General features: G+C 38.0%; 1 protein-coding gene across 4 annotated transcripts in view; it reads left to right on the top strand.

Moving 5' to 3' along the window:
- Positions 1 to 26,056, top strand: part of PIP5K1B (phosphatidylinositol-4-phosphate 5-kinase type 1 beta) — a 93,756-nt gene that overhangs the window by 24,451 nt on the left and 43,249 nt on the right. For all 4 annotated transcript variants that reach the window (XM_057365547.1, XM_057365548.1, XM_057365546.1 and 1 more), the window contains 3 exons: positions 8,229 to 8,310; positions 9,056 to 9,124; positions 20,027 to 20,157. In XM_057365547.1, coding sequence (XP_057221530.1) covers positions 9,056 to 9,124; positions 20,027 to 20,157 — 200 coding nt within the window. In that variant the 5' untranslated portion in view covers positions 8,229 to 8,310. The remainder of the gene's footprint in view (positions 1 to 8,228; positions 8,311 to 9,055; positions 9,125 to 20,026; positions 20,158 to 26,056) is intronic.

Raw genomic sequence — 26,056 nt, 5'->3', positions numbered from 1 at the left:
AATTCTGTGACTGGGTGTCCATACCTTAAAATGACTGTACACATTTCTTACCAAGGTWGACTTCATGTTGCTTAATGTCAATAGGGTAGGTATGTGTGTTGATGTATTTTGGATTTGAATATTACAGTGCAAATATGCTCCTAATTCAGATGAGTGCCAAAGCATATTCTTGGGAAAAAAAAGTAATCATTCAAAAAGTGCCCATTCTGGTCCATCCATCTAARATGTGGCTTGGAGAGCAGAAGTAGATGGACAGTAGTAACCTTTATGTTTAAGTAGCCACACTCCAGTCAGAGAATGGAATAACTTTTAAAAAATGCTAGCAGTTCTTTTGGTTCACATATTACAGTTCTGCGCTAGTGGCTRTAAAATGTCTGTCCTGGTTTGATGATAGGAGCTCTGACAAATAGCACTATTTCCTTACATGCTGAGCAGTTCTTTACTTAATTGGTTCCAGATTTTCATGTTATTGTATTAACCATGTTTTTTGWGTTTTTTCTCCTTTGCAGGAGAAATTATTCTTGCTTCTGAAATTATTCTTTTCTCCCTTTAAGCTTTCTCTGTAGTTTAGAAAGGAACACATTACAAAGCTCCTTTAAACCAAGAACACTCCGTCTTTTGTGCTTTATAGCGCATTTCATAAAATCGGATAATAGTTTCCTTTTCTATAGCTTTGCAAGTGATTTGGGAAAGATATCTGAGGAACTTCTGCTCTATAGGAAACTGAGAGCTCTTAATTTAATCAAAGGAATTTTGGTAATGTAGGATTTGTTCTCTGCTGAGGCTGGTACAAGACTGTTTTTTGAATTATTTTCAAGAATAAAGTGAGCTTTATATGAAATGCTAACTAAAATTAAATTGGAAGGGTCCAAGGAAAACTTCTACTAATTGCATTTTTAACTTTCCTGAAGGAAAATAATGGRTGAGAACTTAATTGGTTGTAATAGATTTTATTATTCAGTAGAGTAATTTAGAGAATTTTGAATTTGTTGCATACATCAATCTTTTATATCCATTCTTGAGTGACCTAATTTTTTCGTACAAGCTAGGCACCTGAAAAACAAGCTGCCATATAAATATACTTCTAGGAACCTAACTTTAGCCATATACTACTATTTCCCTCAAGCTAATGTTGAGYTCAGTTTGAGTCCTGTTGCCCGGTCCATCTGGCACTGCTGCTGACATTTTTTTCAGTCTGTCTCTCAGTTGTGCTTCCTGGTATTATCACTAGTGGACTGGTGGCTCTGGGATTATGCAGAAGTATGTGATTGAAACAATTGAGACAATTGATCTCTCTTCCATAGTGGACCAAATGTCCAATTGTTTTCATTGCCTTCCTCATCCCCTCCTACATTTCSATCTCACTGGTGACCATGTCAAAGGAGTTGTAAGGAGTTCCATTATGATTAATATTCTTTGGCAGGTTATTTTTTTGGTTTAGTTTTACTTTCTAGGGGAGTTCTCTTGGGGCTGGAGTAGTGCTGGTGCATAATAAGGCTGCTAGGGGATGCATATTTGGAAGGCAGGACGGCAGCATCACCAGCCTGGACCAGCTGAAACTGTTGCAGGTGTGCAGTCTGAGTGATACATAGTGATAGAGTGGAATTTGCGAGGAGTTATGACACTTACCGGATCTTTCACTTCCTTCAAGACAGTACCAATTATTTTCTAAACAGTTGTCTAATCTATTTTTAAAAMCTGCAAATATTACCTGTCACATCCTCCAAGGTAATCTCTTTGACTCCTGTTTGCAGCTRTGTGGAATTGGCCCTGAAATGGAGACAAAAAAGGGATTTTAAAATACTTGAATTTCTTAGATAATCTGTCTGTTGAATGGCTTTACCTAGCTAGCATTCATTAAAAGCTRGCATTCACAGGACCCAGGGCAAGATAGCATAGAGAACTTAAAGATCATAAAAATCCATTCATTCATTTAGTTCTGTGTTTCCATGAGATATCCTTCTGCAAACTTTGTTATGAGTAATCACATGCTAATATGCAAATAGCCTGAATAATTCCCGGTAGTGTTTCATTTATGAGTTACCTGTGTAGAAGTGATGAAGAAATTCTGCCATCTGCTTTAGTGCATGAAAATTATTTTGACCACAGCTTTTCTGTGTTGTCCACCCAAAAATCTCAACGTTTTTTAAAGCAAAGAAGTCCTATTACCATTTTTTATCACTTCCTCCATTGTAAAGATATGTTTGCATAGCAGTTTTGAGTGTAGTTGACCTTCTGTTGAGGTGGAAAAATGCAGATGAGTAAAAAGAWAAAGGTTTCAAAATAGAGCATTGCAACTATTGTGACATTCTTGTTGTTAGTTACACATTTCTTATCAAAATAACTTGTGCTGTGCTTTTCTGCTTTTTATCTTTCATGTTCAGTCTGTTTTTTTTTTAATATTTAGCCTTCTCCGAGGTCCATTTGAATTCTTTTCCTTTTCTCAAATGTYTCCTTCTGGAGTTTCAGATTGCAGAAGCTTTTAGTTTGATCAAATTCCTCTTTTATGTATATTTCCCGCCCAGCAAGGTGGGATTGTTTGCATCTCTGTGTCATTCCTTTAGAAACTGACATTTTCACTGATATCCTTTTTGCATTCATTCCCTATGGATCTTACATGCTGATAATATGAGTGATACAGATTGCCTTACTTTCCTTTCAAAAAATCATGACCACAGTGTTACGTGATAGGTATCAYTCAATTTTCCATGTACCATCAAAGGTAAATGTAGAAGAATTTTCCCTCTGCTTGTGCCTTTTGCTTTCCTCAACCATTTGTCTCAGTGTGCTGCAGTATTTTATTGGACAGCATGCATTATGTGGTGGTGTTATCTCAAAGTGCTGTGTCTGGCATGTGTTAGTAACAGCAGTCCGTTGCCATGTCAAAGTTGCCAAAGTAAAGGAGCAAAATTCTTGTTCTGGGCTCTGCAATGTCTTCTACCTGTGCCCTTCATTGTGGTACTACCCTAACTTCTACTGCAGACAATTGTGCTGATGTCTTCTTCTTTCACTTGTTTCAAAGAAAACCCCTTCCTGGCAATTTTTATTAATTTGCAGTTCCAGATGGCTTTATAAAAAGATKGATAATCTTCTAAAAACTACTGTTGTTGGCACATGAGATCAGAATTGTGAAAACGTAAGTAGCAGTTGGGAAGTSTGGCTATGTACAAATACGCTTTTCTACTTTGTATGCTTTCAGACTGTTACAAAATAATGAGAAGTTAATGGCACCGTTTTGCACTTTGTAAAAGGAGGGCCTGTTAACAGTTTCTACAAGATACACAAATGTGACGTCAGTTATGTCAGAGATCAAATGTTTGTTCTTTCTGGTGGCTGATCTGAGCTCACTGATTTGGAAAAGTCCCTTRGTTATTAAACATCAACACCATTTAGTATGCAGTAGAAAGTTTCCTCTGCTTTTACAGACGGTGTTTGGAAAGACGTAAGAGATCCTTAGGTGCTTCTGGGGAGAGCAGAAGACAGAGTAGTTGAGAATACAGATTTTGTAGGCTAATAGGCAGCTGAGGAGTGAGATAGATTTAAGACCCTTGGAGTGAAGTTCTGAATTTCAAAACTCATGGAGAAGCACAACAAACTCACCTCTTGCTTGCAAGTTATCTGTAACAGGCAGAATTACAAAATACAGAAGTTACAAATGAAAATCTATGTGCTTTATTGAAGGAACACCGTATGCTGTGTATCCAAGGATTTCTATGTTTTGGTTCCTTCCATGAATTTTCAGTTTTATTTGCATTGTTGTAAAAAAGTTTCCGTCTGAAAGAATCACAGCAGATTATTTTCAAAATGAAGGACATGATTTGTAGCTATAGTTTGTGATGTTGGTGCTGTTTCTGTGGCCCCAGTTATTACAGTGGTCCTGTGTTTCACCTCGAAGAACAGGTTAATGAAAAAGGAGTACTGCTTTAAATGGAACAGGAAAGGGTTCTTGTAGATTGTCAAATCTTTGTGTAATCATATGTATTTTGAATATATGTAAACTTTGATTGAGGTAATATTTTTTGAAGTCCTAGTTTTCTTTTTTTTTTTTTCCTTCTGAAAGCTAAAGGAGGAAGATAGATGATCTGACCTTTTTTGCTGTAAATCAAAGCATTACAATATGAACTTATGTTTTTATAGTATGGGCAGTATGATAAATTACTTTTTAAATCCAGCCAGCAARCTAAAAAATAAATGAACAAAATGCTACTCTTGTTACCATGTTTTTAAAAGAAATTCATGTACTGTGCCATATTCCTGAAACTGGGGGGATGGGGTGGGGGGGGAGGAGGGGAGGAACTGTAGAAATCAAACAGTGTCAGAATCTTAGCATTGTACTGAGATTAGTTGCTGAGAGACTAAAAGATCTGGCAGGGCACTGAAACTAATGTGTGTTATTAAAGCTGGGTAAATAAAGGTGGTGTGAACASCTGACAGGACTTAGAGTAGATGAACAGTCTAAATGGCAGTTTTGTGTTGGTTTTTGCTTGCTGCTTTCTCTGCAGCATTTGTCCTGATGGTATTACAAAGATCGGGGAAAGATGAGGGCATTTGTGTGTTTCAGACTGAAAAATCTCCACCATACAGTCTATTTTATTTGTATATTATTCATCTTAAACATGCATAATTGCTTCTTCTTTTCTTTAATTTCTAGTATTCTCTCTATGCCCAGTGGAAAATTTAACWCTTCATTTAATTTTGGGTTTTTTGTTTTGTTTTGGGTTTTTACACCTCATGTTTAAATTATAGATTATGCCTGAGAGAAGTTATGCATGCGTTTTCTTTTGAGTAACACTTTTTGATTGTACTAACTCACTGTAGAAGCTTGCCAGCGGTACACCCAGGGGTATGTCTGTTTTAAAAGTTAGGAAAATATTTCAATTTTATCTATCAGCCAGAACAAGACAGAATGTGTGGTGAAAAGCTACATGGCTTTTATTTGGAATGTGATTCCTCAACAGTATGTTTTATTAGTGCTTTTAAAAAAGGATTTGTTTAAGAAAATGATCTAAATATGGTAAGAAATGCCTTCTTCAAAAAGAATTGTTTTCATGGTAATCGAAAGAAGGCAGAACTGATTTTTGGCTGAATGAACTAATGCACGGGCCTGTAAGAACCCAGCAAAAGCATTTTTCGTGAATGTTGTCTTTCACTGAAGTTGTTGGGAGTTCTAAAGTCAACTTGAAATTGAGCTGAGAGGCCATTCAGGTATAAGTACCAGTACTTGTTCATGTGAGATGGGCCCCAGCGACCAAGGCTGTGTGAAAATTGGTAGTTACTTATAATCTGGCAGAATGAATACCTTATGATGTTAGTAGAAGATAAACCTTGGCTACATAAGGAACACGGAATTAAAAATTCAAGAACTCARAACTGGGTCGGAAGCTCACATTTGCTGTCTGTCATCTCAGTTCTCAAAATTCCAGCTATGTGGTGGGCAGGGTGGTGTTAACATTGTGGGCTTCTGGCTGATCAGCGAAATTAAAAAGGTGTCCCTGTAGCTCTAGGGGAAAAWGCATACGGTGCTTTCCCCCTAGAGTGATGGAAATGGCAGTTTATGTTAGTTAAGAATCATGTGGTTCTGTGATTCTAGTGTGAGAAACTAAACTGTGAAACACATTTTTTTTTTTTTGTCTGAAGCATACATTGGATAGATGTGATCTTTTTTTAAGTCTGCTTTTAGGACAAGGAGGTGTTCAGAGCAGAAGACTGGAACTAAAGGCTGTAAGCCTGTGTTTCAGGAACTGTACATGTCAGCTTTTGCTGCACATAAGATTTGTGACCAAAGTGTTAGCTTTTCAAGTGCATTTTGGAAAAATACTCTTTAAATCTCTACTGTACTTTAATGTTCCTCTTTTTTTCTGTCATCAGATAGGATGACAGCATCTAAGAAGCTAAAGAGGAGATCTTTATAGCYATCTTTCACTCTGATGCATTACGCCCAGCCAGCCTCTGAGCCCTATGCATTGGCTCACTGGCTACCCCTTGGTGGAACAGGGGAGAGAGCCAACAGGGTAAAAGTGAGAGAACTTGGGGATTGAGATAAGACTGCTTAACTGGTAAAGCTGTGCATGCAAGCAAAGCAAAGCAAGGAATTCACTCCCTGTTTCCCATGGGCAGGAAGCTGCCAGGATCAGCCATCCACAGGAAAGCAGGGCTTCATCGCACCTAGTAGTGACTTGGGAAGAAAAACTGTCACTTTGACTATTCTGCCTTTTTTTTTCCCTCAGGTTTGTGGGCTGCCAGATGGTCTGGGATAACCCTTTGGTCAGTTGGGTTCAGCTGTCCTGTCTGTGTCCCCTCCTAACTCATTGTGCATTCCCAGCCCACTCAGTGGCGGGGTGCTGTGAGGAGCAGGAAAGGTCTTGGTGCTGTGTAAGCATTATGCAAGAGCAGCAAACATCCCTGAGTTATCAACAGTTTCCTGCACAAATCCAAAACGTAACCCCATGCTAGTTTACTGTGAACAAAATTAACTTTATCCCGACAAAGTCAGCATGCTACAGTATCTTTGAAACATAATATTTTCTTCCTCTACCCACCCCTACCCTGTTTCTTATTTTATTGTGAGATTTTCTTTGTCAGGTACATACAGAGATTTAAAGCTTTAGTTACAGTAGTTTCCTGCTATGGTAACAAAAAAAAATAAATAGTTGTAGCTTAGCCTGGAAGTTAATCCAAGTCTGTAARTTGTGACCTGTCTTTGAGCTGTTAAACATGAGAACTGAGGTTCAGAACTGAGACTCAGAACTGAGACAGTGGCTGTTGCTGTGCACATCATAAAGCATGGGAGAAGGTGCCTGTGTACCATTTCAGTAGCCCTAGGGCAGGGAGAAATATACCCAAAGTAATGCATGTTTTTCAAATAATAGTTAGCATGGAACAAGAGATGGTTTTCACAGCAAAGATTTTGAAGATTGTTTCATAATATAATATCTTAACTCCAGTTAAGATAGAGCTGTATGATCTGTTTCTCAAAAGATTAGAACCAAAATAAATCTATAGATGCCTTCAGGAAATAAGCCTACACATACAGGAAAAATTTGTATTCTTAATGGTGTATGAGTTTTTGTACTTGGGAGTTAGTGAACTTGGTCTCTCATTGTCTGTTTTCCTATCATTGGCAGAATTGGATTACAGAGGTATATTTTCATATGAATGAAGTGTTCTTGATTAGTTTGTCTGTCTATGCTGGGAAAAAAAAACAGGCTATTTTTCCATGTCTGGCATGAGTRCTTTCCTCAGCTAACTTACTCAGAGAAAGCTCCCATGTTGCATTCATGTTTGGCTTTTGCTGAATGTGTGTGCTCATATTTTAGAAAGGTGGTGTGCAGTAGAACATCATGTGGTGTCAATACTGTTAGAGGAAGGAAAATACTGACTTTGAAAGCTTTTATGAAAAGGTTTCTTGGGGATGCTAAGTATATACTTTAGAGTAATGGAAAATTAAATTCAGTGAATAAGACTTGAGACTACTTCTTTTTAACCAATTTTTAATTATGTACAAGATGCTATTTGTGCTGCCTAAAGACAAAATGAGTCCTTTTTGGTTTTTATGTTTGGGAAATTAAACTGAAGAATAGCTTTACTAGTGTGGCTTAAAATGGATGTGGAAGATGGAAGGGAGAGCTGATTCTAGCGAAGTATCAAATAGCATCTGATTATGTCGTGTTTTCTCATACGTTTAGTCAAATAATTTTAACTATGAGAATGGTCTCACAACAAGATTACACACAGAAATTTGGTTGATAGTGACTATCATTATGGAAAACTTCCAAAATGAGTTTGTAATCTTTTCAATGTGCTGTCCTCCAAACAGTCACAGCTATTTCTTGTAAGTGATTGGAGATTATAAGGCTATGAGATTAATTACACATGTAATTACTCAACGCTCCAGAGCATGCATATGTACTGCTCTACATAAATGTTTTATTTTAGAGTTGCTTATGCCACAAGGGTGAAATATCTAGGGCAAAAGGAAAATAGACTGCACTGATTCCCTCCTGTGTAATCCTGCTAGTTCCTAAGTATATTAACCAAGTTATGGTATGTTCTAAGTATAGTAAGTTCTAAGTATAGTGACCAAGTTATTTGATGTGATTCTTGAAAAGCCTAACTAATAGCTAAGTGTTTGCTTGGACTGAAGAATAGGTAAAAAAAGGAAATCTACATCTGTTTTGTGAGATGTAAATTTGTTGAAGCATAGTGATGACAGATTTTTCTTATAATAGGTTGTGGAAAATATTAACACTACCAATGTATGGCTTGATCTCTTCTCTCAGCTCCAGATGACCTGCCCWGTTATTCGTAAGGGTAAGTGTAATTCCATTGTGAATGTATTGATAAATCTAGACAGATTTAAAATTGTAATGTAATTGTAGTTTTTGTTTTGTTTACTTTGGCAATCATACTTAATGTGTCTGACCAAGGTGATCTCTAGCTTAAGGTTTTATTCTTGGTCTAGCATGGCTTTACAGCTGTGAGAAGATGCAATGTGGAATGGCTAGGGCATGGTTCTAAAAATGCCAAGGCTGTGGCTTCAACCTCTGTGTGGSCCGTTTACTTAAGAGCTGGACTCAGTGATCTTTGAGATCTCAAGGATCACCTTYGAATTCAGAATATTKTGTGATTCTGTGTGATTCTGTGATCTCCTTACTACTTTAAGGAGATAAAACATATCTGTAGAGCCAAGGACCTTAGACTTCTGAGACTGAATATCTGGCTCACCAGCTTCATAATCTTGCCCACCACTGGACCTTTCAAGAACATCTCATGCTTTAGGTTGAGGAGTAGGATTTTGTTGCATACTGGTGTGGGAAAAAGAAGCACAGTTGTGCAGGATCAGTCATATGCTGGACATACTCCTGGAGCAGTGCTGTTTTTTCAGTCTGTGGAAAATACTTAGAGGAATATCCTAGATATATCACTGATCTTGGTAGTTTACTGTCGTCTGAGCAGTTCGGGTGTAGCAAAAATTGTTAATAAATTCTGTGAATTTTCTGAACAGTTACTTTTGTAAAGCAAGTACCTTCTTTATAACTCAAGCTTTTGTTGTTAGATGTCGTCTGTTACTGAAAATGGAGATGTTACTGCTGGAAAGCCAAATGAAGAGAAAACATATAAAAAGGTAAGTAGAACTTTGAACTTTTTTACTGTATGTATGTTTTCCCTTTGTGTTGGTAATTCAYACCTGCTATAAGTGAAATATATTTCAGAACTGACTAAAACCGAGAACAAATAAAACATGTTCCATGGGGTTTTTGAAAGTACTTTATCCCWTCTGTGAAATCATAAAGTATTCCTACCCACTGYAGAGCTGACTATTTAAAGCTTTTTAGGTCCAGCTTTAAAGAACACCATCTTGCTTGATTGATAGAAATTCTTTGCTTTTAGCAACAGAAACATCTCTGGCCATAAACACTGTTGTGAGAAATTTAGTACAGTAACTTTCCAAATGCTTTGAATGTTTATATGATGGGTCTAGACTACAAACCCAAAAAGCAAGCAAAGCACCTTTTTAGTGCTTCGCCAAGCAGACTAATATTTGTTTGCTAAGTGTATTTTARAAAGGAATGTTTAAGAGAGGACGTATTTTGTGTGGAAGCATGTATCGACCGTCCTTTTAGATATTGCTGAAAGTGGTTTGGGATTTGTTTTTCTAACACTGATTGTCTGTAACCTGCATTATTTAGGTCCATTAACAATTTTGTTAACTAAGCAGGGCTATAATATAGTTTGTATATAATATATAATATAATATAATATTATATTATTATTGTATTAATATTAATTGTATATAATTATATATATATGTATTGTATATATTATATATATATTATATAATTGTATATAATTATATTGTATTATATTAATTGTATATAATATAATAAAAATATATATGTATATTTTCTATACATACTTACACAACCAAATTTTAGCTGCTGAATGTGATAAATTTTTGACAGATCAAGTCAAAGAAATTGTGATTATGTTTTTAAATTAATTTCTGTAATCCAGCAGAGGTCCACCTGCTTCTGCAGTACATATAATGATGAGAGTTTTTTATTTCTGGGTGTTGCTTACAGTGCTGCTGCCAAAATCAAGATTAATAAGGTACTTCCTTTCCCACTCCTTTTTCTGGCAGTTACCTGAGTGACCTTAGCATTCCGGAAAATTTTCTCAGAAACGAAGGAAAACAGTGTTTGTTTTCAATACCATTAGTTTAAATTTCCCAGTTTATGACTTTTAAATATAAAAGTCTAGATTTTTCTTGACAATTAGTATGAGAAAGGAAGAAAATTTCAGCACCTGAAGTGAACAGTTCTGCAGGCTTATGTTGCTAGACTAGACTACCAGTAGCCACAGGTAAAGTTCCATTCCCCCAGTAATCCCACCTGCTCTTCTCTGTTCCTTTTCAACTATGAATTCACAGACTTTCAGAGGAAGCCATATAAAGTCTTCTCTCTATGGCACAAATTCTACTGTGTATTTACTGCTAGTACCTCTGACAAGACCTAGGATTCACAGCCACATCACACTGACAGATGACAGTGACTGTCATCTCCAAATTCTGTCCCTGAACCACCAGCTGTTATATCTTATATCAATTTATTTCCTTTTCATATAATTGTTGTTGTTCAAGATCTTCATTTGTTCTGTGTTCAAGATCCTGTGTTGCATGTCCCGTAGTTTAATATTATTACCAAATACTGTCACCATGCTCCTCCTTTTTGTGATTACTTTAATAAACTATTAATAAATTATGAACTTATAATTTATCCATGCAGGGCTAACTAGTAGTATATATTTGCCTGGTGCCTCACTTTGAACAATGTCTCTCTTTTCTTAAGCCAAATTCCTTAGAAGCCTAGCACTTTCTCTTAAATCTTGAAGGCTCTGCTTGACCAGGGAGGTTGGTCCAGATGACCGAAACCTAAACCACATGTCAGTAGCTTGGCTTGTGCTGTGGCTTGTAGATTTTTTGCCTTGGCAGAGTTCCCAAAGAAGTTACGTATCTGTTCATCATGGGGAAAACCAGGAATTTTGTTTCTAGTGGAAAAGTTTATTTCTGACCTCTAGAATTTTTGCAATGCRATATGTTCCATGTTTTCCTGAATCTATGTGAATTTGTTATAAGAGATCTCCATGTCTCTTTCTAACTTCTGTAGTAATGACTGGTTTTCACTASTTTTAAGTTAATGTCAGTTAGGTGAAAACAAACTTTTCTCCAGGAGAGCATCTCTGGATTTCATCCATGGTAAAGCTTYTCAGCATAATAAGTAGTCTATAAGGCTATCAGTTTCGTCTCTCGAAATTTTTTCTTTATTATTTTGTTCAGGTCAGAGATAGGTAACATCTTTATCTGAATTAATTGAATCTCSTGTTATACGATTTCCTACAGTAGTCAGCTGACTTGCCAGCTGCATGAATGTAAACACCTTAAAGTTCCCAGAAATTTCTTACCTTTCTACACCCTTGGGAAAATCCTTGCACAAGCATTGCTRTCTTATCCTTTCAGACTCTGAAATGCGTAACTGGACCAGGACAGAGCATGATTTCTATTATGAATAATGCTTCTTCATTCTACTCTTTTCATTTTTAGCTTTCAGTTTTTCTGCTACTGCATTCTGACAGAAATGCTCTTCTATCTAGTCAAAGTCTTCAGAGAAGAGTGAACACAACTTTCTGTTTGTTGGGTTTGCAGGTTTTAGTGGTTTTGATTTTTTGTTAGGTTGTTTGGCTTCTTTTTTTTCCTTCTGAAAACCAGTGCTTTTCTTTCTTAAATGGTGTTTTTTAAGGTGGGCTGCTGAGCTGTTCAGCTGCATGCATTTGCTACAAACATCATAATCTGAAACTACTCTCTATCTGTAAATTTTGAGAAGCTGCTACAGTCTGAGTATGAACAATAAAGTATTTCAGTCACCCAGATCAAAGAACTTAGTTAATGGAAGAGACACTTCACAGACACATGTTCAAGACAGCTTTTAAGGTAGAGGATTAAAATAACTTTGAGATCAAAGGAATTGTAAATTGTACAAACTGTGGCCAGTACTTTCAGGGTGSAGGGTTTTTTTTGTTGGTTATTATGGGTTAGTCTTGTGGGTTTTTGCCTTTGGTTTGGGGTTTTTGTTTGGTTTTTCWGTGTGTTTGGGTTTGTGGGGTTTTTAGTTGTAAGGGGTTTTTTTGAGAGAGAAGCAGGGTAAGGGACATCAGAGAGACTGGTTATTTGTTCTGTTGTATTCTTGAGGATCCTAAGTGAAGTAGCAAGAGAAAAACCTGGTCGTCAGACTATAGTTTCTCTTGGATATTCATCACAGCCTTGTGATTGGCCTCTGTAGTTAGCAGTTGCTACTTTTTTTCATTTTCTCCATATTTTGCAGACTTTGTTATGAGAAGCTGCTGACACACACGCAGCTTTTGCATTGCAATGTCRTCAATCACACCATCCCTGAGTCTGCTCCCTGTCAAATCAGATTTCAGTAGCAACCTGAAGCTTAATACTAGGATGGTGGCAAGAACGAGGCACAGACAGGTCTGTCAAAGCACATGAAGTTTGTAGAAAATCACACCAGAAAACAAAATAGACGTAAATGTGCACTTGTGAAAAACTGCTACTGGATTGCCAGTCTCTGGGTTTATACTGGAGGCTGCCACACAAGTGTATAATTAGGGTTTGTTTCCTGTCATTACATACCTTGCGGTTCTTCTGTTTAGCGTATTACAAGCACTTTATGTAAGCTGCTCAAAACTGCGTATTGTAAATATGAGTCACTTTGCCAGGAGCAAGGGGAATTTGCATGGATAAAGGAAGCCAGCTACCTATTGTTAGAGCTTGCAAACATGTGCAAGCAGCATTTCCCCATCACTTTTGGCATTTCCCTGTGCCCTGCATCTAATGCCTGCAGGTAGGGTAGATGCTGAAACTTCACCACTGGAGGTTTTGCAGCACTAGGAGCTCAGTGGCAGATTTTATGCATCTACAAAAGTACACATATGGCTGTTTTTAGTGACTTTGCCCAGAGCTATGGCTGCTTCCAAGCGCAGAGGTGCCAAATTCTTTTCCTGAAAGATAGAACAACCAGAGTGGTTGTGTTCATGGCTCCTGAAGTTTCAGCATAAGTGTTTTGAGATGGAGGCAAAATTAATTGAAAGCCATGGAGTCACCTGAATCCAATTCTGGAAGATGAAGGGAGATCAGATTCAGCTTGGATCAGAAAATCATTCTGATTGCAGTTGAGCTGAACAAGGACACAAATACACACATGGTGGACAGAAGCCCACCTTCATGAAGTGTGACCTACAGAAGGTGGACAAATATTTGCTGGTGAGAAGAACAGTGTGAACTGAAGGAAAATTGAAGGGGTMCTGTGTCTGTAGTTGAACCATGGTTACAAGTTGTGGAGAAACAGTAAGATGAGTTACTTTAATGGGATTTTCTGGCAAGGCTATTTGTATGTYCCTGTTTGTGATTTATTATATGGCAGCTGCAAAAAGCATGCTGAGATAGCGTAGCCACCTCCATTCAGAAGCTTTAGTAGAAGCAGCTGCAAGGAGTGTTGTTTCAATGAGACTGTAAACACAGCAGGCTYTCAAAGACAAGACAGATCTAGTTAGAAGCAATGACCTAGGCAATAACCACATGTACCTCCTGCATCTAATTGCAATTTCCTAATAYTTTAAGTGAGCTCTTTTTAAATACTGCTTGAAGAAAATGTATTGTTTTTCAACAGGCATTCTTCTCAGATGTTTTGGCTTACGACTTTACGCCAATTTATGGCAGGCTCTATCTTCTCACAAGTCAGAAAAAGATAAACCGGTGTGCTTGGAAGTGATAGCATGGGAGGATTCCTGGTACTTATGGTAACTAGTAAAACTGATGAACAAATGTCTACTCGCAGCACAAAATTCAGAGCTGGTATAAGCCATGTAGATTGAATCATTTTGGTCAAGTGAGATCTATGAATATTTTTCTTTCTTTTCCTTTATTTATTTCCCTGAGAATGTTGCCTGAAGACAGGCAGTACTCTACTCCAGTCCAGTTCATTGTGCCACAAATGAGAAGAGTGGGATAGTGAGAAAGCTGCCTTCTCCACATACAGTAGCAGGGAGAAATTAACTAGTGACAACTATTTTTTGGGAAGCATGGCAGCRAAGCAATGTTAACCAGTTAAGGCTTCTGTTCAGATGTCTGTTTCTCCTGATCTCTTACACAAAATTGTGGTAGCTAGGTGGCTGCCATTTCATTAAGCAGATTTTAAAACCTGTTTGAATGACAGTAGTAGAGAAGGTAAAGAAGGCAATATCTTTTTGCCTTCCAGAGTGATAATGAGGTAGAATTTCTGAGGCAGAGTTAATTTCTCTTCATCTTTATAGCACCTGCAATAAACCAGATGTCTTCTGCAAAAATCACTGTCTTTGCCCCGGAAATTTCATAGGTCAAACTTCAGCTGCAATAAAGKGAGTTGTAAAAGAGGAGAACACATAAACAAGGACAAAGTTCACATTCATGACATCCTAAAGGGTGTCCCTAGGATGCCTACTTTTGAAGGAGCTAAGAATGCTAGAGTTACATTTCATGAGCATGTTGTGGGAAATGCACATAGATTTAGCAAAAAACAATTGAGAGCTGAAAGATGAACAGAAAAATAACAGTGAATGGCTGCAGAGGGGAACTTCTATTAAGTTAGATGAAGCCTGTGTATTCCTGCTCAGCTCCGTTCTGCTCACAGTTTGTTAAATGATTTGTGCCATTAAWAGTCCCATCCAGCTATGGAGAAAATATAAAAACACTTGCTTAAAATAGTAGATCTATTTACAATATCTAACATCTTTATGTACAACGTATTCTGTACATTTACTGACAGATTAGTGTCTTGTTASGTTTGCCAGCTATTTACAACCTTCACAAGCCAATGGAAATAATTATTGGCCAATTTATCATAGACTTTCTGAAATTATAGTATCAATATTTTTGCCATCCCTGAATTTTTTTTTCTCATTTACTTTGAAGGATTTTTCAATCCTTTCAATAGTCTTGTCCCTAACTTGCACAATTGTTAGCTAGTTTCAGTTAGTTTATTTTTTTTTGGTTATGTGATTGTGAACTGCCTTTATATGCRTTATGTGTGTCTGATTAACACCTTTATTTTATGAAAATAATGACTTAAAGTTTTACAGGGCTACCTGTAAAAGTGATTATTTGTAGGAAAAACAATGTCTAAATCCTGCTTAGTTTATTTGTGGGGTCATGTGCAAACTTAAGACCTGATTTGAGWGGATTTTAAATTCTCATCAATTTTGCTACTCCGAAAAAGGATTTCAGCTTAGAGCAATGTAGAGCAAGTCGAAGACCCATCTGCAGAGAAAATAAGAGAACAGTGTATTGAGTGCTAAAATAGTTATCAGTGATGCAAATATTCCATATACCTGTCTGTGTTCTATATTGTATAGTGTTTCATCCTGTAACTTGTTATTCTTTGAGTCTGCATGTATTTTTTTGTATCTACAAACTCTTTTAGCAAACAAACATGACAAATGTAGAAAAAATATATAGTTATTTTTGACAGAAAGAGGCAAAGGTGTGTTTCATCATAATAAAGACAGCTTAAGGTTTTTATGCAGGGATAAAAATATCAAAGCACCTGTGCAGTAGACAGTAATATTCTAAACAGCACAATGAGGATGGGAGAAGTTTACTTTGTTGTGCCCCTTTATGTAACAAAGACAGTTATCAGCGTGTGCACCATTTGCTACAAATTCAATCACTTTCATAACCTAAAATTCTTGTTTATCCTGATGSTTATTCTCATCCCTTAATATTTCTTGATCTTCAGAAGGCTGATAATAGGCTAAATGATCACTATACTGTCACTGTGCACACTCAGCTTCACTGTTAGAGATGATAAATGGTCTTAGGGCCATTTTCTGAACCTCTTCATGAGTCTAATAGGAAGAAAAGTTTATTTCAGTCTCTAAAAGACTGAAAAAACCCGTGGCACAGTAGGGTGCTGGATGTTATTGTTTGCTCTATAGCAGGCGAGTATTCAAGACAAATTGAAATAAGGGACTTAGGTGTGAAACTAGGTTTTGCTGCCTTCAYGGGCATTAAAAGAGGTGCCTGAATAAGGAAAATTGCCAGAAGGTGCTTCAATTTTTCCAGATGCATTTGCACTTTCCACTAAATACATTTCCATAGTAATAAAATGGATATTTCAAGGACATCTCCCCAAGGCTTGAGAAATAGCTTTTTTATCGTTTCCTTGTATTTAATGATAAAAAAAATTAAGTGATGTCTTAAAGATAATTTCCAAGGCTTGTTTTGTTTTTATTTTATGGATTGTGAAAACAAAAACTTGTCAGTTGCTGAGGGGATGCTGGATGACCAACCTTTGGTGTTARTAGTGATTGACAAAGAATTGAGTTTGGGCTAGCAGTTGCCTTCAGCGTACTGTAGCCACTATCAATTTGTTTCAAAGAAGTTATTAAAGTGTCCTCAATAATTTCATAACATTGTTTCTCTGCTAAACCAACTGCTCTGTTTGCTGCAGAGATGAAGGGTGGTTACTAATGACACACTTGAACAGGAGCAGAGATTAACAAGGAGGTAGCYTTGTGGGAAAGGTCTGTGTCATTGTAGTAGGCCATGTATTCAGTCATGTCTATAGCTCTTCTTTTGAATTTGAAAAAAAAAACACTACAGATTTCTTTTTTTTAATGAGCTTGAAAGATGACCCAGAGTTTTCTTTTTGAAATCACATTGCCAGGTTACCTGTCTTGGGCTTTTTTGGAGTTYGGTGGGTTTTCTTAGCGTTTATTGGTATGTCTTTCGTTGTACTGTACTGTCTGCTGTTCTTTCAGACAGTTACTTGCTGTGGCAGYGAACAAGATGGGAATCCAGCAATGAAGCAGAAACTATTTCTATGTGTATTGGTTTGATCAAAGTTACATAATTACAGCTTTTGTTGAGCATTAATCATTCATGAATAGAAGCCTTTCAAGGAAAGAAAAATGTGACTCTTCTTATGACACAAAGCCAAATCTTTTTAGTAGTYGAAGTAGCAGTTTCAGAATGGAGTGTTGTTTGTTCCCACTGAATTGCCTGTTCTAAACTGTTATGCAAGTATAAGTTCTGCTTGTGTGCAGTCTTAATTATTTAAGAACTACACATCTATGTCTTTTCTAAAAATAAGCAGCCACTCGAGTATATACTGTTTCAAGCAAATTAGCTTTGTGTTCTTGAACCAGTTCTTAAGTAATTTCCACTTCTGAAATGGTTCTGTTCAAGTGCTGAAGTGGTTCAGATCATGAAACTTCTGGTGTTCTTTGCTTCTGCTCTTAGTCTCTTGCTTTTTCGGTGGGTAGGAGGTAAAATCTAAAAACAGTGACCAAAAATGTTGTCAAACCTGGTGATTATGCAAGGGAAGATACTTCCTTCCTGCTTTCCCTGTGCAATGGTTCTCTTTATTCAYGCTTTCCATCTTTTCATGAAAATTCCTTTCTTGACTAGTCTCTAATTTTGACTCAGTTCTGCCATTTGTTTTAATCCTTGCAGCAAGACTGTCTATTCAGCATGGGAAGGTTTCCAACAYGGTCTCAATTCACACATGCATAGTATGATAATTTCATGCAGTTGGTTTGAAGCCTTCTCTGTCCTATGAGCTCGGGCCATTTAATTTAGTCATTACACTTATAAGGRTAGATTTTATGGAGAGATTTTGCTTTCCCTATCAATTTAATTTTTCTCTGGGTTTCCTACAGTCAATGTACCTCTTGCACTGACTGTTAGGCAGAATGTAATAAATACATTTGCGTCTAGAATCAGCATTTAAGCCATAAACTTGCATTGTGATGCTTTGACATTCCAATCACCTGGAATTCGTGACTGGTTTTTTCCAGATTATAATGCATGCTGCTTGAAACTTTGGAAGCAATTTGAATGTATAGTTAGTCTGGAAATGTCTTAAGAGGATCACAAAGGATGGCTGTAGGTTTTGTCAAGACAGGCAGGAAAGTAGAGGAGGAGGAGGATTTGTGCCCTGTATTAAAGTGAATCTTGAACATGTGGTAGTCAACTGCAGTGAGTATGGAAGCCCTATCAAATGCTCTGGGTCAGGATCAGAAGGGACATCTCCAAGGGGGATCTTAGATAAGGCATCTGTACCGACCTCCAAACCAAGAGGATTTGGGCAAGGAAGCAATATTTGGGTCACTTAAGCCAGYTTTACATAACAGATCTTGGGTCTTTAAGGTGACTTCAACCATCCAGACATTGTTGGTAGAGCAATACTGCAGGTCACATCATCCATCAGGCTCCWGGAATGCGTAGAGGACTGTTCCCTCATAAAATGTTAGCTGTGCTAACCAGGAATGAGGCACAACTGGACTTGGTGCTCACYAACCAAGAAACAGCTCTGTAAYACCTCAGTTACTGATGGCTGAAGCCATCACAATATTGTGGAGTTTGGGGTCCGGCTGTGCACTCTAAAGGTTGGTACTTAAGGCAAAGGAAGATGTTATGGAAAGAATCCTCCTGTGAGGCATGGCAAGTCAGACAAAGCACGTGATTAGGAAATGCCAGCACAGATTCACCAAGGGCAAATTGTGCTTGACACACCTGATTGCCTTCCGCAGCAGTCACCTACCTGCTTGGCTGATGTGGGGCAGGCCGTGGACATTGCCTACCTGTGTCTCTCCAAGGYTCTCTCGGTGGTTTCCCACAGCCTCCTGGTGRAGCTGTGGATTTACAGTCTGGACAARTTGTCCATGTGGTGGGTGGGGAGCTGACACACAGGCAGCACCCAGAGTGGGGGTAAATGGCTCCTTTTCCAACCTGGCACAAGTGGGGTTCCSCAGGAATTGGGCCCATCACTGCTCCATGTCCTCAAAAGTGGTMATSCAGAGCAGTTGCCATCACTCAGRGTTCAAATGAACTTTGGAAGGGAGAGCCACCCTGCAGGAAAGCCTGTGTGGGCTGGGAGAGTGGGMAAATAAGGATATTATGAGGTTCAACAAGGACATGTGTAAGGTCTTATGCCTGGGAAAACATAATCCAGGAGTGCAGCACAGGCTGGAGCACGAGGCTGGGAGCAGCTTTGTGGAAAGGGAGCTGGGAGYCCCAGTGAGCCACAGGCTTGATATGAGTGAGCAGAGTGCTGCAGCAGCAAAGGAACCCTGAGAGATCCTGGGCTGCCTCAACAAGGGCATCCTCAGCAAAGGTCACCCCATTCTTGTCAGCATTTGTCAGGCCACATCTGAAATAGCATGGTCAGTTTTGGTCCCCACTCTTCAAAAAAGATATGGGCAGGCTTGAGAGGGTGAATAGAAGGGCCACAGAGATGATCAAAGGACTAGGAAGCCTGATATGTGAGGAGAGGCTTCAAGAGCTGCATTTGTTCAGTCTTGAAAAAAGARGGTTGAGGGGAAGCTTATCACTACGTTTCAGTATTTGAAAGTGGCTACAAAGGAGGCAGAGACTCCATTTCTACAAGGAGTCACACGGAAAATATGAGTGATAATGGKTTAAAGTTAGTCCTGGGGGTATTTCACTTGAACACAAGTGGAAATATTTCACAGTGAAAACAATCAGCCAGTGGACTACTCTCCCCAAAATTGGTGGGTTCCCCAACACAGGGCATTTTTGAGATTTGGCTTAACAGGGTTCCTGGCTGTCTTGTTTAGACCATGGTTTTGTCAAGAAATGTGGAACCTCTTGAGCTCCCTTCAAATCTGCCATTCTGTGATACTTTGCAGGGTTAGAACCCAATGTCTAAATTATTTGGGCAGTTTCAGTTTGTAAAACCAGATAATTGATTTTTGTAGATTTTGCTACTGTATAGTGATTTTTTAAACGTTTTAATTAAAAATCAGTTATTTCATTGTGTTCTAGGATGTTAAAGATGACAGGATGTTGTTATTACGAAAAGATGTTGTTATTACGAAAATGATCAAATAGTTTAGCTATAATATTACTTATAAGGAGCATAAATCTGCTTTTAGCAAACTCATGCATGAATTCTTACTTTCTACACAGACTGCATCCTCAGCTATTAAAGGCGCTATCCAGTTGGGAATAGGATACACAGTAGGAAGCCTTACATCAAAACCAGACAGAGATGTTCTTATGCARGACTTCTATGTAGTGGAAAGTGTCTTTCTACCAAGGTAAGAACAAGCATATTCCATTTCTCTTCAATAGAATTTAATAATTAAACACTTACCTAGGTATTTTGAACCAGGATTGTTTTCCAGTTCTAACATCTGAAACTTGAAAATTATCCGGTCTTCACGTTGTCATTGAAAACAAAGGCAGAGAGAGAACTGGAAAAGGCACACTTCWTCTGAAGAATCGAGACTTAGTGTTTACGGAGTGGGAAAGTTATTTTGGCACTCAGTTAAGGAGCTGTCAATTAGGACTCAAAGCAATTTGTGGATCCAACATACACATTTGTTTAATTACAGTCTAGCTTCTAAAAATGGGGGATAATACATGACATTTTRTTGAGGGATTTTAAAAATTTATGAAAATACAAATCCTGCAGTTTAAAGTATAACATAAAAATTTATACTAAAGTGTTGCATTACATTTACACTCCAAAATTCTCTCCAGGACTCTAGTCTGTGACAGCACTCAACTCCTACAAGCTATGCTGATTACAGGTTGTGTACCTTTACTGGTTTGCCCCCTCAGCTTGTATCACGGCCAAGTTGATGGCGTAGAAATTGTAACAATACAGTTGTGCTGATAAGAGAAATCAAGGTCACACTGATTTTTGGTGTTCAGAAGAAGTACAGTGCCATGTGTCCTTTCCAAGTTACATATGCTACCAAGAGATGAAGACAGTTTTGGAGAAACTTGTATTTCAAAGCCACGATGACTTACTTTGTTCAGTGTTGGCTCGGTTCTCAGAAATGCTAAATGCATTCATTTCATGTAAGTGAAGTAAGGACATGCTATGTATGTAGTATTTCCTGGATTTGGGAATGATTTCCATCAGTTTTTCAAAGTTTTGTTCATGTACAGTCTAAATGCTACTTCATAAACTGTTCAGAATAATTTATAATCTTTAGTATCTACTGGTGTCTCTAAGACAAGTTAAATTAACAATATACATAATAATTGCAGGCACTATAAATTTTGGTATTTCCTCATGTAAATTTCTCCTGGTTTTCACTGAACTGGGATATTCTTCAGAAAAAAAAACCTTCTGTGAAATGAAGGTTTTACATTGCATTGTCTAGTTTCTAGTAGTTGAGGTCATTTATATCCTTGTTTTGATGTTGATGATAGGGTTTTTGCACAGGTTAGTAGTCTTTCTCTTGTAGATTAGGTAGATACAGAGAAGGTAACTGTACACATGTGTTTTCATATACTATAATCAAAAAATTTTGTTTAAAAAATCCAGCTCAAAGGTGAGAATTTTGCATTTCATGTAACAAAGGTTTCTTGGTGAGAAAAATGTCTTCCTATGACAGTGATGGAGGCTTCTGTGATATGTGTGCTATGTGTTTTGTTCACGGAAACTAAATGGAACCCACATGCTAAAACTGTTTTATTACATAATCCAGTTTGGGAAAGAAAATTTATTCTCTTTCTTTTTAAACATAGTTTTAAAGGAACAAGTAACATAAAATGGTTTGTAGTCCATAGCATAGCCATGTGCCTTCTTTCCTGTGAGACCCACATGCATGTACACACAGAAATGAGATTTTCTTCTTTTGTGATGGTATTAAGGAAGAGCTGGGACACATCGATTCTGGCTTGAAACAAAAGCAAAAAGAAGAGACTGATTGCAGTAAAGTAAAATCGAAGGGAAAAACTTTAGTAGTACCTTTCCGGACAGTTTCTTATAAAAAATAAATATTTTGAAGAAAGTTAGACAAATGAAAGTAATGGCTAAAGCAGTGTAGTTTTGGTGKTTTTTTTGCATAGCTGGGTAGTAAGCAGTAGTATATGGCATAGTGAATCATCTTGGCTGTAACAAAGACCCTCTCTATAAAGAGCACTTGTTGACAACATTGCCTGTTGTGTGGCACTAAAAGCTGGCTATCTGTAGCAATCTCTTCAAATCTTTCTTAGGCTGGTGCACAGAAATATCAAATATGAAATCCTTGCTATGTCTCAAGGTAAAATGCACTTTTATTTGTCTAAAATATGTTCAGCCAGAACTGTATTATTGTGCCTGGATTGTGACAATTTAGGATTGTACCAAATAATACAGTATTCTTTCTTGCTGGTTGAGAGCATTGGAATGCTGCTTCATGATGGCATTACGTGGACTAGTTYGGAGTCATATCAGTAGGTAGATTCATTACCCATGTTAGAAGTAAAAAGCAAAGGTTGCATATTCTTTACAGCTAGGTACTCCCAAGGTGTACCTCAGGTGCTTTTCCCTTTTTGTTTGGGGGTGGGGGGAGCAGGGGTACCAACATGTGATGGCAGCATTGTTAAAAGTAATTACTATAATGACTTTTTTTCCCTTTTGAGTGGTCTGGGTTGAAAAGCAATTAGTGGAAATTAGTTACACCAGCAGGTGAAGTTGGTTGACCTCTACGTGGAATACCCCGAAGCAAGCTGAGGTTAAGTAAACTTTTTGCAGAAGTTTGCAGCTGAAGGAGAACCTAACAGTGCAGCAAGAGTGGCACTGAAACAGGTGCTTACCCAGCAAGGCGCAGTATTTTTCCACTTGTTTGGGTACAAATAATTCATCTGGAACTCCAAACAGGCTATCATTTGAGCTTTGCCTTCATTGTGGCCTCTTACGTGTCCTGCTTCATCTTTGATGAACAGTCTCTACCTACCTCTCAGACCCCAAAATATCCCTCAGCCCATACCTCTGGTTCAGTAGCCATAGYGAAACACTTCCAGCAGTGTTCAGGATTCATTAAGGAGGGAGAAAAATGCCAGGCAAAAAAGTGGTTTGGTCAGATCTGAACATAACTGCTCTGCATATTGTAGGAGCTACTCATTTAAATCAGGAGTAACTCCCTGGATTGCAGGTTATTCCTGGTCCAGAGTTACTTTGTAACTGTGTTGAATTGGTCAGAGTTTASCTTGGATTAATTTAGGTGTTTATTTCTGGAAGTGACTTTGAGTGAAGTACAGGTGTCTCTGTACAGTGGGTGGATTTGAATTGCAAAGGTGCTTGCCTTCATTTGCACATGRTAGTAGTCGAGGGGGTGGAAAAGTGCCTTTGTCATTTTGTGCTTCACATTGTGSCATTCCTTTCATCCCTTTCTCTTCTAGCTCCTCAGGACTTTATATAACATGTTGCTTTTGAAAAACGAGGTGTTATTGGAAGCTGCTATAATGGAATTCATCGAGAACCTTCATCCAGACAGAGTTTAAACAGCTCTATGCAAATATGCTCTGGGGATGGGGAAACCAAATGTGCCCTGCACTGACCCACGTGGTTCTGAATAGAGTGAAACCATAAGGGAAGCCACTCAAAGTAATCTTTTTTTCTGGCTTTTCAACTCCACTTTGGAAATCCAGCAACAGAGATGCTTACCTAGTGCAGGTACTGCTGCACCTGCAGCTGGAGGGTTCAGTATGAAGGTTGTGCGTCCATCACGTGCTCTCTGTGCTCTGTCCTGTGACTTAGCTGTGAGGGGTAGAACAGCCCTGTCTTCCTGGGCTGGAACCAGATCCTGGTGGCACAATGCTTCCAGCTTAGTCCTTTGTACCATGTGGCTTCAGCAATATTTYGTTGGCTGTTTGACTTGGCTGTGATACTGGCTCCCAGTGAGATGGCCATGGTTAGAAGGGCTTGTGGCTCATTGTAAGCCTAGCTCTGGCAAGCAGTTGTGGCTCAAGCTGGTCACTGGGCYACGGGGCTGAACAGCTGCTTCTAAACTGGCAGTGTAGGTAGTTTACTAAGGTCTTCACAGACACATAGCATTCTCTGTGGTGATGATTGAGAAGCCAAACAGAAGTTGCTCCATTGTATCAGCTAATTTTGGCTATGAAGTTTCAGAAATGCAGAGCATTTCAAGAAAGATGGTATGTTTCAAACTGCATTTTTTTTTTCTTAGATGGAGGCTATTTCTAAGTACAGCTGTTCAGTTTAACCTTTTTTGCAGCAAGTTGTTAGTCAGTTTTATGCACTTCCCTTGCTAATACACTTATTGCAGGGTGTAGACCCCACATTCTGAGAGCAGTTGCTGTGGTTTCTCATTGAGCTAGGAAGTGTGTTAGGTGCTGATGACCTGTATGCACTCTGCTGCTACAGTCTGAACGGGTTCATTTACAAATTGCTTGGTTGCTTGTGATGCTAATGGCGATTATTCTATAGCTTGTGATGCTAATGGAGAGTACTATCCACTCTTTAATTTCAAAAGCTTACCATTATATTCCAATAGTATTTGGATAACAGCCCAAATAAGTGGTCCAAAGTATTAAAAAAGTAAAACCTTAAGCATATTGGGCCAGTCTGAGTTCTACCCTACATCTAAAACTGAAGTCTACTGCTTTCTAATATGTTCTTGAGGACTAATTGAGAAAAATAAGGAAAACTGTTTAAATGTTCACACTAACGATGAGTTGTTGTGTAACTTGCACCATTGGACATGTGTTTCCATTGGGTAGTTAGACAGATAAAGAGGCCCAAATATTTTGATGAAGTGCTGCTGCTCAGTTTTAGTGGTTTGATTGCAGAGATGCAAAGGACTCRGGTTCTGACAGTTTTTATGGTTTGTGAGTTGAGAGATAGAACAGAGAGGAGGATGCTAAACAAATATTAGAAATGGGGATACTTTGGCAACAAAAGCAAAAAACTGTTATGAGTTACTAGACACAGCTACTTCTGTTACCAGCAAATGACTGGTAAACCTCTGATAACCTGGATGGTTGTACGGTTATGTAGACATACTTAAACCACTTTTAAAGTACTCTGAGATCCTGTATTTTAGTAGCCATATCTTCATCATCATACGTAAATGGTTCATCACATAGATATGTTTGGCTTGACTTGCTTTTAAAACACTTACCATGCCTAGTTGKATTTCAAAGCTGCCTTACTGGGAGCTGCTTAGGATAGCATTTGGTAACCGAAAGTATATGAAAACATAAATGAGGAAAAAGGATATTATCACTGGACTTTGTCCCACAGTATGAAGAAAACACAGACACACCTGTTTGTACAGATACCTGCTTCCATCATGTGGGAAATGATGCTTTCCTGAAATTGTATACAGGAAATAAATATACCAAAGGACTATGTGACCTGCAGCATGTGTTTATTCGATGCAGTCTGTAGGGTTGAAACACATTTTGATGAATTTTTAAAAAGCAGCTGTATCCAAGATCATTTAAATGGAAATTAGAAAGCCTTAGTTTTTGATGTTGAGAGCATTTAAGTTTAGACATTTTATTTTGCTTTTTCAATCTTTGAGTGAGATATTCAATTGAGATGTTCCTCCTCTTCAATTTTTTCACAATACACACAATAAAGTTGTCCATGGATCATAACTACAGGCTAATTTTTTTGTTAACAGCTTCATCAGAGCCTTTAAACATGGCTCAGTGATGAAGGCTTTCTACCAAGATATGCAGCTGGTTTTCTCTGCCTCTCAGATAGGTGTGATATCTCCTGAGCACATCCTACCAGGGTGAGGCCATAGCAAAGAAAAGCTGCCAAGAAACGTATCTGGGTGTCTCGTTTAACAAATTTCTGCAAGCCATGGGGTTAGCCGTTAAAAATGTAATTAAATTCATTTTTAGTTTGATATTGCACCATCTATGCTTTAAATCCACTCTCAACATGTACAAAGAGACAGTCTAAGATGACATACTGTCATTTCTAGATCTGCTTGATTAAAAAAAAATACAATTTAACTATTAAACCAAACTTGCATTTTAAGCTTTGTCTCTTCTTTAGTCTGCCTATAAATCTTTTTCTTTTGTGTSGTTTAATGGCTAAGGTTATTTAAATACCTCATAAGTTACAATTGCTTCCTAATCTTTCCAAAGCCTGTATTTTTTTTGCCATAGCTCGTGTAGAAAGACTTGAATTCCTCAAGATTGCCAGAATCAGAGCTCATTTTAAGGGTCTTTATCTTTGTT

Source organism: Malurus melanocephalus, unplaced genomic scaffold (assembly GCF_030028575.1).
Source record: "Malurus melanocephalus ecotype Western Australia unplaced genomic scaffold, MMel_1.1 scaffold_54, whole genome shotgun sequence".
Classification (NCBI taxonomy): Eukaryota; Metazoa; Chordata; class Aves; order Passeriformes; family Maluridae; genus Malurus; species Malurus melanocephalus.
Note: the sequence above shows the minus strand (reverse complement) of the source record. Positions and strands in the feature narration are given on the sequence as shown.